General features: G+C 38.4%; 1 protein-coding gene across 11 annotated transcripts in view; it reads right to left on the reverse strand.

Moving 5' to 3' along the window:
• CTBP1 (C-terminal binding protein 1) overlaps positions 1-14,349 on the reverse strand; it is a 236,465-nt gene that overhangs the window by 13,528 nt on the left and 208,588 nt on the right. For all 11 annotated transcript variants that reach the window (XM_083860929.1, XM_083860925.1, XM_083860928.1 and 8 more), the window contains 3 exons: positions 13,192-13,336; positions 9,065-9,271; positions 3,167-3,381 (listed from right to left, as the gene is read on the reverse strand). In XM_083860929.1, coding sequence (XP_083717055.1) covers positions 3,167-3,381; positions 9,065-9,271; positions 13,192-13,336 — 567 coding nt within the window. The remainder of the gene's footprint in view (positions 1-3,166; positions 3,382-9,064; positions 9,272-13,191; positions 13,337-14,349) is intronic.

The raw sequence follows: 14,349 nt of genomic DNA on the forward strand, positions 1-14,349 counted from the left end.
AAACATAAACTACAACATCCTCCTTCCAGCCACCCTGGTATGCCATCTTTGACAGATGTCTCGAACACCTCTGTGCATGAAGGAAAGCACATGAAGAGCAGGAACCATGGTGAAGATGAATAATGAAAATCTCATTTTGTACTGATGCTGTCTCTCACCACAAAAATAAGCAAATCCCAGTATTTTGACACCAACTCAATTTCAAGAAACCTACACATCAAACTAAACCTTAGGTAAATGGATCCTTACACTCAAATATTGATTCAAAATGCCAAATTCATCAACAACAAGGAAGTTTGAATAAGTCAGTTTTGTTTGGTTTTGGTTTTTTTAATGAGGTCATAGGGAATATCAATATGCACATGCTTGCAGTGTTTTATAAAGAAAAAACCCACCATATTTTCCTGGCCAGCTCTCCAGGTTTAATGTGACCCTGCCTCTCTCCATTTACAGACTCCTGGGCCTACAGGAGAACATCCATTGGTCTGTACAGCAAAACCAAACTCCACTTGCATCCACTTAAAGGATGCTTCTCTCAGCTTTATGTAATTAACTTGGGAATCAGAACAGCAAAGAAACTGGGACAGGATCTTAAGCTGGTCTGGTAACAAAAAGAGATTCCTTATGGGAACAATCACTGCACTGCCAAGTTCTTGGGTCAGTTGTAGGAACTGAACCAAAACCAGCACAGGTGGGCTCACCCAAGAGCCACTCACAGCTGTACAGACACACCATAAAGGCTCGAGGAAGCTCATATACACTTCTGATTTCTGTGCAAACTGGTAATTTGAGTTTTAAGTACAGCTTGGTGTATTTACAGGCCCTCTGAAGGATGTGAACATTTTACTTAAAGTGAACCCTGCTAAAATCTTCTGTCTAATCTGTCCAAGGACCTTGCTTGAGTTTTCATTTTAGAACTATTTATGAAACTCCAGAACTAGCAGTAGGACACGTTCAAATCAAACAGAACATGTCTGCATAAAAGCATTCTACAGGGAATGAATTATGTGACTCATGATAAACTGTCAGGGTGGATGCAGCTGGAGATGATCCTTAACAATGGGTGGAAGCTTGAAAGAGCTTCACAGCTGGAACTGCTGACGTCTGTTAAAATTCACCTACACTAAACCTGCAGAGCTGCTTTATAAAAAAAAAGCATTGTGTTTAAACTGCAGTTTTTTCTCAAATCTGTATAACTAAAGATGACCTCAATCTCTTTAACAGCACCTGAATACCATGAGTTCATTGAAACACTTCTCTGAGCTACTCTGGGACTACAAGGACAAGCAGAATGGTTGTACAGAATAATGATTTAATTCACTAAAAAAGTTACCTAAGAGAAAACAGACACCCAGTTTTCAAAGACGTTTTAAGTTTACGTCATTTCAGACTCAAGAAAATTCAGGGTGTGACTCCAGTGAAATGAGATGCAACATACTTCTTTGTACTTTGTTTAAAAACTGGTTATTACATAAGCATGCAATATTGGACAAAAATGGTATGCAATGCTCTCTAGAAATTCTAGGCCAACTCCAACGTCTGTCAGCCTAAATCAGAATATGCTCTACACAAACTAAGCAGTCAGAGGGGTTACAATTTCATGGGTTTCACATCTACTTTACTATCCAGACGTTTCACCCAAACTCCTACCCAAAGCAAGAACTATCATCTAACGCTTTAATTAATCCTTGCTTTGATCATGAAGGATAACAAATAGGAAGTTAAATGCTTACAAGATACTTTCCAGTGTAGAGTTTATTACAGGCATTTAATTTCAGGTATTACTCAGTTTTAACATGTTTTCCTTTGTTTGTTTCTTTGATTAATGCACTGTGCCTTTTCTAAAGCTTAACATATTTCTCTGTATCCACTCAAAAACTTCCTGTGGTAAACTGGCCCCAGTTTCACAGCTGCTATAATAATAAAGCGACCAATGCTCAGTGGTCCCACAGAATTTAGTATGATGCTTTTTGGGTCTAGACGTCTTCTTGAAAAGACATCTCACCATGTAATAAGCACTGAATGTACCCAGCCATACAAAAAAAGATAATATTCAAGGCAGAGTGACAGAGCTCTGGTCTCCTAGATTTCATTTTAAGCTTCTTAAATTTTTAGAGTTTTAAATCTCAAATCCTGATTTTATCTTGTGATGGATTTGCAAAATCTCTAAACTCTCAAATCAAGAAGTGTATTGCATTGCCATTTTTCTGCCATGATCCAACACAACTGTGAAACATTTTCACTAAGTTCTTCAGTTCTAAAGCTCTAGAGAAGTAGGTACAAACTATTTCTCAGAAGACAAGCAATGATTTTACTGCAAAAGAGTGTAACTGTCAGTGTTACCAACACATAAACCCATTATATATGCATATATATATATGTGTGTGTGCATATATATATATATATATATATATATATATATAAAGAACAGTCAAATAAACTATTCTATCTTAGGGTTTTTTTCTCTGTACATTGCCTTCATTCTTATATCTCAGTGTTTTACCTACTGTTACCTACTGTAGGCTGTTACCTACACTAAAGCTGGAGTCAAACTTTTTCATTAAGTGTCTGGCTTCTGGTATCAAATTTGTCAATAATGGAACAGTTACTGCACCCAGATTTGGAAATTATTTTACATATTACCTACAACTTTAGGGAGAAGTTAGTACTAATTCTGAGAAACATTATTTTTCCCAATAATGCAATGCTGTAAATGAGCTCCATCCTTCAAGTGCTCTGCGAGCATCGGGACTGAGCACAGGGGGGAGCCATTTAGTCATAATCCTTAAATTGCATCGAAGGACCTCAAACTAAGAGACAACAGTGAAAGGCAAAATTGCTACCTGAAAATACACATGTAAAAGAAGAAGATACTACAAGACTACAAGAAAAAGTGCTTTTACATCGATGCCACTTCATTAAATCTGAGTAATATTAAGAGGAGTAGATTATTTCCACAAATGCAATGTTACTGAGCCAAAAAGACAATAAAAGCAACAATACATAAGCAACCAGCTAGTTCCTAACCAATTATAGACCTGTTTGCTCTTATAGCAGGAAAAGAGAAAGATTTCTATCAAATTAGAATCTGGCTATTTACAGAAATAAATGCTATACAGAGTTGGCAAACAGCACTGGTGTGGAGGGCACCCACAGAGATTATTACCTGCTTTATGGTGAAGTCGTTAATAAGATGATGATTGTGTTCATTCAAGTTGCAGTGCAGGGTAACACAGTCACTGTGGAACAGCAGGTCCTGCAAAGTGCTCACCCGCTGCAGTCCCAGAGCACGCTCCATGCCATCTGAGAGGTATGGGTCATAGAAAATCACACTGAAGCCAAAGGCTTTGGCACGTAGTGCTACTGCTTGCCCAACACGCCCTGGAACAAGAGAAACACGCCATGAGAGCAGATGTGAAGCAGCTGGTGTAAGGTGGCCTCCTCCTTCCTAATGGGAACACTTGTGTCAAACTGTAACGCTTTGTACAGCAACTGCAAGGGCAGAGAACGGAGGCGTCTCCCATCCCACTCGGAATCATCACTGACATCAGAAATGGTACATCTGGACCGTTTCACACTGCCTTGAAACAAAGCAGGAGGTTTGCACCTTTTGTCACCAGATATGTGAAATGCCAGAAGATGTCACGTAATCTGCAATAATCTGTGTAACGCAAGGCTTGCCTGCCGGGCCTGTTTATGGCAAAACACCACGGCCTGTGAACACATCCTGCCAAGGGCTTATCCTTACCTCTGTCAAACCAGCTGGCTTTAATAAAAAGCTATAAAATTAATCCTCAAAAATGGATGCAATGACAGATAATTTGTTTAAACTGAAGCGCAACCATTCTCAATACATGGAATCTCCTTTCTGGTATTTTCTTTCATTTTGTATTACATCCATCCAGCATTAAAATGCCTACAAGAATCTTGTCATTTAAGGCTTTAAAAAAAATTATCCAGCTACCTGAACGATATATAAACACAGTACATCATATGGCACCTATTTAAGAAGAGTGCAGTCCCACCTGTATTTCACATTGAACTTTGCATTTTTGTTCCACTTTCCTTCCTGTCATATTTCAGAGCTGTGCCCAAAAGTGCTGTATGGGCATGACTCCATGTACCAGGAGGCGTGTACTTCCCTTTGACACACTACCAGTAAAACAGAGAGGGGAAAAAAACCCTGAGTACATCTAATGAGTTACAGGCATTCTGAAGAGTGAGAACTAACACACTTTTCAAGTTAGAAGTTTACAGACCAGATATTCATGTTAAAGTACTACAAATGTTGGATAAAGATGTTTCAAAAGCATCACTTAACACACCATAATAACAATGCCTAATTATAAAAAAAAAAGTCAACAAGTTTTCCTTTGTAATGCCTAAGTTTGTTCAAAAAAGCATCCAGGGAAATCCCATCTCTTTCCAATTGTGCTTGAAGGGATTTCCCTCTGCTTTTCAGTTTCTCTTTGAATAAACTTCAGAAGCCCCAGGAAGAAAGGTTTTTGCTGATCATTTAATGTGAGCGCAGCAATTCTGCAGTGCTTAGTGACAGATGTGCTTGGAATATTAAACAGTATATCAATCTGACAAGGGCTGTCTGCTTTTCTTTGGGGACATCAGGTTAGAAGACTCCTCAAAATCTTTCATTTCAACACTTGCATGCATGTTATTTGTTTGCTTTCCAAGCTGTTTTTATAAATTTGAATTAGAAAATTTTCAACACAAACACTGTATTGTTTTCAAATTTTGGCATGTTCACAGCTCAAGGAATCAGTCACACAACTGTAAAATTTTTATTTTTTTTTTTTAACAAAGCATATAACAGTTACTCCAGCTCCACTCATTTTCATATGCAATGTTCTGTCATCTGTTCTTTTTTTACACTCTTTACAACACTAATACCTGAGGGGATTCACAACAGCAAAATCTCTTACAACAGCATCTCCAGTTAAAGCTGCACTCTTCATTCACCCCACCCTAATAACCAAAGCCTTCTTCAATGGGCACAAAAGTTTCCTTCAGAAACACTTGGGAATCACATCTCTGCTTCTAAACAGAATTATCCCATTACAATATTTTATGGGAAAAAACTCTTCTGCAGTTGACAATTTGTATTTAGTCTTAGTCATTAAACAAGTACACAGCTGGACACAAGGAATTTGCCAATTTCTTTTAAAATTATCATCTGACATAAAGAACAACCCCTATATTGTGACTTTTTTTTTTTCCCCCTGAAAAGCTTCTATTATATAAGACTCTCCTGGGTTTGAGGAGCGGTTCAAAACCTACCTGAACACACTGAGGACAACACAACACACAAACCATCCCACCTTCGGGACAACTCTATGTTAAGAGCATATCAAATTGTTATGAATATTCATGGCTGCTTCCAGGGAGGGCAGAACCTTAAGCTCAAAACATTAAATTAATTTCCCCATTGGTAGTGTGAGAAGAATGCAGAAAATGAATGTTGCATACAATTGCAAAAAAAGCAGAAAATAACAAAAGGAAATTTTCTAAAAGTTCTAGGAAGATCCATTCATCATTTCAGAAGAGAGACTCAAACACCCAAGTCTCTTGTTGCAGCCTCATCCAGTCACTCCCTTGCAAGTCTCCCAAATCCTCCCAACCCAAGTGTCCCAATTTTTAGGTGTGTCTGACCTTGACCCTGCCAGTGACCTGATCTGAGTGTGGCAGTACAGCAGCTGCAGGTCAAGGACCCCACTCAGCCCTTGGGCAATGCACACTCATCCAATGCTGGTGTCACAGTTTTATAAAATGATCTTGATACCATGGAAATGATGATGACCTGCCTCAAGACTTCCATGGAAAGAAAACTGAGCAGCTCTTCCCTGCCTGTGCAACAGCAATGGAGAATATGGGTAATTTTTCCTCCTTCTTGGAGAACTCTGAAATGTGGAGAGTGCTGTTTTGTTACATTTCCTGCTGAGCACATTAAGAGAGCCAGCAGGACTGCTAGGAGTATATCATTTATTGCAGAGTAGTACCACTCAACTCTTAAGCCCTAAGACAAGTTTGTAATTTGGCCAAGCATCTAGGTAGGGCACTGGGACTGTTGAGAGAATAGAGCAGGTGAGGAAAGACAAACTGAGTGATGACATTCGCTGTGATGTGGAGACAAATTTATTTAGAGGAATTTCACCTTGCTTGGGTGAGGAAATGCATTAGTCATTAGTCATCAGCATTTCTCACTGAGAAGGAAGGGAAAGGGAGTGTGACTTCACTGCTGTAAAATTATCATTAGAGCAGAACCAAGGCCAGATGTCTATTCATCCAAGTACTTACATGCTGCTGCTCATAAATATTCCTCCTTAAAAAAACCACAAACCCCTACATTTCTAGATAAAAGGTGAAAAGGTAGCTCTTTTAAAAAATTATTAAATGCATCACTTAAAATACAGGACACTGGATAGTAATAAAGATTAAAAGTGACAAAAACAGCTGTTTAATGATGTGATATTATTATTTATGTAGGGCTCAAAAGATCAGACACTTCAGGAAGACAGACAGAGGCCTGGGCTGTGCCCTAAGGAGCTGAGGGGCTAACCAAACAACACAACAATGACGGATGGGATCCAACAAGCACACAAGGAGGCATTATGCTGTTGAGTCTCTGCTTATCTTCAAGCTCAATACAGACAGAGGATGAGAGATGGGGTTAACTTTAAAGGAGGAACACAGAGTAATAGGATTAAGCAGGACAGACCAAGTGTCAAAGCAGGAATATGCATGAGAGGAGGGAATGAGAGTGGGTGATGGAAAGAAGGCAAGTGAGTCACGAAACTTGGCTAGATCAGTGGATAAGGAAGTGAGGAGCTGAAACTTTGGAGACATAGTCATTCCCTAGCACAGAGATAGGCAAGAGCTAGGGTGTTTCTCTTTGGCAAAGAGAAAAGCCCAGGAGCAGATGTTAGGAAGGTCTGCAGATAGCTGTTGCAGCAGCAGTGATAAATTTAAGCAACTCACTGCTGAAGAGACCACAAGTTTTAAGACAAGAATAGAGAAACACAGTTGTGGCTGAGAGGAGATGATCTCAGACATGTTAATGACAAAGGACAGAAACTGAGACTCCACACAGAAACAGAGGAAAGGGCTTAGCAACAGATGATGAGAACTGTTTATTTTGTGTGTAATACATTCCCTTCATAGCATCTGGGTGGATCATCACTTCTGACACTGACGTGTCTAAATAATAAACTGAGGCAAAACTCCAGATGTGGGGAGAGGCCACTAGTGAAGAAACACAACCTAAGGACAACAGTCTTTGGTTGTAAATAAATGTCTGAGTCTGAAACTCAAGACAGGTAACCTCTTGCAGTGATCCTTACTAGGAAAGGGTGCACATCACAGCCTAAGTGCCTGAAGTGCTCACACAGAAATTCCGGTAAATTTTCTAAGTTGATATTTTTACTCTTCATTAATATATAGATAGATAGGAGATTTGATAGAACAGGTCAGAATAAAAGTGGTGTGCCTATTCACATGCATGCACAAGAAGGAAGAGTGGATGTTTTCAAAAGTGACTTTACAATTTAATATTATTTGAAATTGTGAATATTCTATGGTAGGAAATATATAGGACTAACAAAAGGCTAGAGATACTGACCAGTCACTAACTGCAAGAGATGTGTGCCCTTAAAAATCAGATTTTACTAGCCTTTTTAGTGTAACATGCACACAAAAGGCTTGCTTTTTAAAACTAAAACCAAAACCTAGCATTTTGTAAAGCTTTATACACATACTGGCAATCTGATTACCCATTTGTTCCTCTATACTTTTCAGTCATAGAGCACAACAACAGCAAAACTCACTTAGGGAAGTCAATGATGAAAGACTTTTTCTTTCTAATCTCAAGTGTGAATTTGTTTAGTAAAAACACCAAACTCAATGACAACTGTAAAGATACATGCAGCAAATGTGCACATTGCATTTGAGCCAAAGCTTAATTTTCAAAAACCAGGTATGCATTTCCATTTTGGAAACACTGCAGGCAACTGTCCATTATTTATGTACAGACACTATGACTGTGAGCACAATAATCATTGTGTGTTTAAATGAGATGCATAATTATATTAGTACAGATTTAAGAAAGCAGCTTCATGACTAATTTCCTGAAAGTCGTATTTTAAAGGCAATTCTCTGATTGTGAAGATGGTTCTGGTGTATTGCACGCTCATTTAAATGAGTACTATGTAACACCAAGCTATTTTCAGCTTCCAAAAGTAAGAGTTCATGGCTTGAGTTATTTGACAGCAATGTGTAACTGGAGCAGTCATTTAAATATGATGCTTTGTTGTCAAAATCATATTAATAATTCCTGTGGATGAATAGCACAGCAATTAGATCCACAGTCTATCAGATCTGTGTAAGACAAGCACATGACTGAATAATTTTTATATAGAAACTGACTTGCTTGTTTTTCTTCTGTACTTCTGTAACAGACAGTAATTAATTCATCTCAAGTCTGTCCATCTGTTGGATGCTGAAAAACATTTAGGGTCACTCAGAAAGGTAAGTAGGTGATTTTATTAGATCTGGAAACATTTCAAACTTTCTTGCATATATTTTTCCTCTCATTAGATTTGAAATACAATTTTGGATCCAACTCAATCAAATGCACACAATAACTGAAGCAAAGACTTTTTAGTTATGTAAAAAAGGGTAGAAGAAAGAAAGTCCAAACAAAATCAGATATGAAAACAGATAAGGGATAAAATATACACATGTAACTGGTCTGAAGTGGCAGGATCCTTGTCCTGGAAAAGGGAAGAGATGACGTCTCCTCTTACAAGCAGCGTGCCTGAGCGCAGGCAATATGGCAACAGGAGGACATACAGAAACTCAGAGAATGCCAGCAATAAAATAAATTTTCTGAGGAAAATGATTATGTCTAAAAGGAAAACATTTGAGTTATATAATCATCAGGAACGAATGCTTGCCATGGAGTGAACAAATGTTGCATTTTTACAGCTCGTATCTTCACTTTTATTTTAAGCAATGGACAGCAAAGAGCACGAAACCACATACAAAGTCAACATACCTAATCCAATAATGCCCAAGGTCTCCCCTCTGATCCGGGCAGCTCCAGAGGCCACTTCCCGAATCTGCTCCACACTCTGTACCCTCGTGCCTTCCCGCAGGGCCTGGTGCAGCCAGGTGGTTCTCCTGTACAGGTTCAGGATGTGGCACATGGTGGAATCCGCCGTTTCCTCTACGGAGGCGGCTGGCACGTTACACACGGCGATCCCTGCAAGCACGGGGAGAGAAGGCCAGTGAACAATGTTCACGTTTTCCCATTTAACAGCAACACAGGAGTGTGATGTTTGAAATTACAAGCATTTCAACATGTCTTGCACAAACACTAAGTTTCTGACCGTAACAGCAGGCAGATTACCTGACATAATAGTTGATAACTATGTGCCAACTTATTTCTCTGATTTTTTATTACTAATTACCATGTTTTTATTTTTTGCAAACTAAGTCAGATAGTAAACAGGCCACTGAAACCACAGAAGGAAAGCACTGAAGATGTCTGATAGCTTAGAACATGAGTCATGGCAAGCATTTTACATTTTCACTGAGCATGGTGTTTTGAATGGCAAAGAGAAATCTGCCTTGCTCTCAACAGTGTGGTCAATGATCACGGTTTACATTTAATTGTGTGAGTTAGTTTTCTACCACTGAGCAAATACCTTCCCAAGAGCTATCTATGCAAGTTATAAAAAGGATAAACTAATTTATAAAGACAGCAACTCTTATACAGCCTTCACAGGATGACTGCTAGCAATTGCACATCATGTATAGGTAACCATGGTACAGGGAATGACAATCTGTTACGTATTGCACAGGGGTTTTTACAATGAACAAAATTACAATGAACAAAACCCCAGGCCTTTCCTGGTCCCCCATATTAAATGGAACCCATCTAATCGTCAATAGGAAAATGCAAAATCTGCTTCTGCATGGCATGCAAAGGTAATGCCAAGTAAGTCCATGTTCTTAACAGCTGAAATGCTACCAGTTGAAACTAGCGTAACATCAAGTAGCTTCAAGTGTTACAGACTTCCACAGAAAACAGTGGAAGATGGATTATTGATTCAAGACTCACAATAAGCTTATTTTACTTCAAAAAACAGATGAAGCAACAAGTGATTGTAATTGCAGGCAAGTTATCCCATTCTTCTTTTTACCTTCCAGTACTAAATCCACAACAGTTAAGCAAAATGCTTGAAAAACTTTGTGTCCTTTTTGACTTGTCTCTCTTCAGTCTTTCCATGTTCTGCATGTTCTCTCTCTAATCACCAGCTCCCACAAATGTTTGTGCCTCAGTTCTGCTGACTGAGACAACAAACAGCACACAGTATAATTTCATGGTGAATAATAAAAAAAAAAGTGTTTTGTATCCTAAAAGCACCCAAAAACTGTTTTCACTGTTTGGGATTTTACATAACTAAATATTCAGTAAGTCCTCAGCTAATGCCAGAGTATCTTAGGAAGCAAAGAAGAAGAATAAACATTCCCTTCAAAAACAGCACCAATAGTAATATGACAAATAATAAGCTCATACTATATTTATCTATGTTTTACATTCAAATGCCTTTATTCTGCTGCCGAGTACTTTTTTACAGCTTTCTCTGCATCACTAAAAACCAGCATAAGGAACTTACAGAACTATTTTTCTTTCCTCTGCTGCAGAGATAAGCCTGTCTGCTGAGTCACTGCCCTTAAGACTTACAAGAAGATATACCAGCATCATTTGCTGGAATATTAATCTTGGCATCCTGCTAACATCAATGGTAGTAGCAGGAACTTCACCATTTTTAAAAATGGGGAAAAAAGCTCAACTGGGAGGAAGAGGTGAAAGACTGAAAAATAACATCTCTCTAAGTACCTCACATTAAACACCTGCATTTGTTTGTGCAAAAAAAGTCTCTTTCATGGAACAACAATGCAGGTTTTAGATGGCAACGTAAATTTAATAAATGTGTCTCCTAATAGCTGCCATCAACAAAATTACGCTTTAAAAGGAGCTTAAAGAATTATATTATGTATTTGGGAAGAGGAATAATATACCTTCTTCCTTAATAGGTTTCCTTAGGAAACTGAGGGAACAGAAGTCAGATAATTTCTCTCCTGAACAGCATGAATTTATTTTTCCTTTTTTTTCTTCAACCTTAAAAGCAGCTCATTTTTGAAAGGCAGAGACATAGCGAACCACAAAGAGCAGCAAGAGAGAGGCAAGGAAATGAAGAGACATTTCACATGGGAAAAGACAACACACTCATCTCACATCCATCAATCAACGCTCCCTTCCCTTTTCCCACTGCTTTCAGTGATTTTGTGCACAGGTTCAATGCTGAAAAATGCAGGAGTCAACAGGCACTACCTGGGCTCCCACTTCACTTATATCCAGCTGCGCCCACAACCTGTACGTATTTACTAGTCAACTATTAATGAAGTGGAGAAAAAGCATGTTTTATCCAAGAAATACATACTTTCATGCTTTGTCAGAAGATTTAAAGTGCTAATATAAAATAATGCTTATAGGAGAAGCTGGTAACAGCCCCATGTGCCAGCTGTATGAAAAATAACTCAAGAAGCTACTACAGAAATTCAGGAATACATTGGACTCTGGTCTAAATCTACATTTCAAAAGCAAATCAAAGCCTTTTATAAAGAGCAGACCACATTCACATTACCTCCTTAAGATTTGTATAACTTACACTAGTTCAACAAATGGAAGGCTCTTTGTCTCAGAAATATTTCATTCCAGACATTTCACCCAAACTAAATATTAAAATCAGAGATTTTACTGTAATCTTCCCACCATTTACTGGCTTTTGACAGAGTGGACAATATTATTTTGCAAATTAAGGGATACACAAACAGATTGGACCCTAACTTTGTAACTCAGTCAATCACAAGCCAGGAACTGAATGATGAGGAATGTGGCCATTTAGCATTTCATATGAACAAGAATTTCCCAAATCTGCCCTGTACTCTAGCTTGAAGAATTACGTGGCTGCATTTAGGTTATAACTTGAGGTACAATCCAGCATAGAGACCTGCAGAAGAGACAGGCAGCAAACTTCCAAAGATCTTCCTCTTATCAGGGATTTTCTCCACAAACTGGGCTCCTGACTGGTCTGAGCCTTTGATCTGCACCTACATTTTGGCTTTTGATCTAGGATTTTACCCCAGGCCAATCTCCACACACACACAGGCTTTCTGAGGCTCACAACACGTGTCTGACTGTGGCACCAGTTAAAGCAGGCAAAACACAGCCTTGCACACTTTCAGTCCTGACCTGTTCTTTATAAAACTCAGCAAGAAGTGGTTAAGGCTCTGCCACCATTACAACAGGTTAGGGGTTTTTTATCATTAGCTGATAAACAGAGCACACTACAGCTCCTCACTGCATCAGTGGGGCTATTGCTATGACTAAGCACTGCCACGCTGAAATGAATGTTTCCAAGATCTTTCCAGAGAGTAATGGGAAACATACTTGGTCTCCACAATACTGGAAAAGAAAGAAAGAAAATCTTTACTCCAAGTGGTAGGCTGACCTTTAGATTACAGGTAGGAGATGGTTTAATCTAAAGTAAGAAAAGTATGAATCAGATTTGTTGCTTTTTTTTCAGTCAAACATCAAGCATCACCTCTTCATAGTCCCAGTAGCTGAATTTATTCTGAAAATGCAACAACTGATTCTCCTATAAAATCGGTACTTCTATTTTATGGAGTGTTTTAGTACTAAATCTCATGCATCATAAATAAGTCTCAGACAGTTGATAATGATCTCATTTTTTTATTCAAACAGAAGTAGTATACCATGGTGAAGGAATTATATTTTGTAATTGGATTACAGAGGTAGTAATTAAAATATACAATTAGGGGGAAAAAAGAAAGATGAAAAAATATGGCCTTACTCCTTGGGCTTATATCAAGCAGGCGGATTGCCATCCTGCCACAAAGCTGTTAATATTATCACTTAATTAACCAATGCTAGTATCTCCATAATGAGTTTTATACTCTGATGAGAAAATTATACAGCTTACATATGATGATAGTATAAAATACAGGGAAAACATTAATACAAAGATTTAGATACTATCCCATTTCTGGAGGTAAGTGTAAGATGCAAAATAAAGTTTGTAACAGCCATACCTAAATCTCCAGCAGATTTGATGTCAATATTATCAAAACCGCTGCCAATTCGGACAATTATTCGAAGTGCTTTAAATTTCTCCAGGTCTTCTCGAGTTAAAGTTATAGTGTGATACATCAGTGCACCCACTGCTTCATTTAGTACCTATAAATAAAATGGAAGAAAGAAATACTTTATTTTTTTCTTTCAAAGAATCTCAGCTTAATCTCACACACATATTTTCAAGTATAAAAGAGAGTACAAGCATTAAATACAGATTCAGGGTATTTTTTTTAAAGGTTGTTTCTCCAAATATCTCCCAGCCTCTTGGAAAGCCTTTTACATCTGAAGTCTCCATTCTGGCATGATGGGATCAGCTTCAAAAGAACTAAGTGATTTGTACCTGTGCTCTTAATAAGAGGGAAAACTCTCCTCATTCCACAGGAAATGCTCTGCAATAGTGACCTCAAGTACAAGTGCTGCTGGACTGTATCTGCACACACAGACACAGCACAACACCGGAGCAAACACTCCCCACACACAGTGAGTATTTTATGATCAGGCAGCTGACATTCAGCTTTGAATGGAGTTAAAGAGCAGTGTCTCTTCACAAACACAGTGGTACAGGCATTCACTGCCCTATTAAACCACTTGATACCTGAATAGAAAACATTCAGTGATCACAAACCCCTTGGACAACAGAGACTGAAATCAGTCAATTCACTCACAAGAACAAAAAGCATTTGCCCCTCAGTTTACTGACACTGCAAATAAGCTCCCACTGATGGAAAACTGGATGTCACATAAATTGGTATTAACTGAGATGCCAAACTTGACACTTTCCAGGAAAATCCAAAGCCTCTGAGAAATAAGCAATTGCATGAAAGTAAAAATGTTGCAGAAAAAAACCCTAAAACTTTTGAGAGCACCAAAAAAGCAAAAATAAAAGACAGTCAGAAGCCCCTGACAAGTTAAATTATGTTAGAGTGCATCCAACCTACTCAAGAGCATTTAAGAGGAAGGGGTGTGGAGTAGGGAGAGGGAGAAGGGAACCAGACATCCCAGCAGTTTTGAATTCTGCTACCAAACAGTGGCACTGCCCCACACAGCTGATACGAACTTATTTTTCAGACAGCAGAGAGTATTTTCCTCTTTATATGGAAATCACATGATTTTAC

Source organism: Zosterops lateralis, assembly GCF_965231275.1.
Source record: "Zosterops lateralis genome assembly, chromosome: 5".
NCBI classification, from domain to species: Eukaryota; Metazoa; Chordata; class Aves; order Passeriformes; family Zosteropidae; genus Zosterops; species Zosterops lateralis.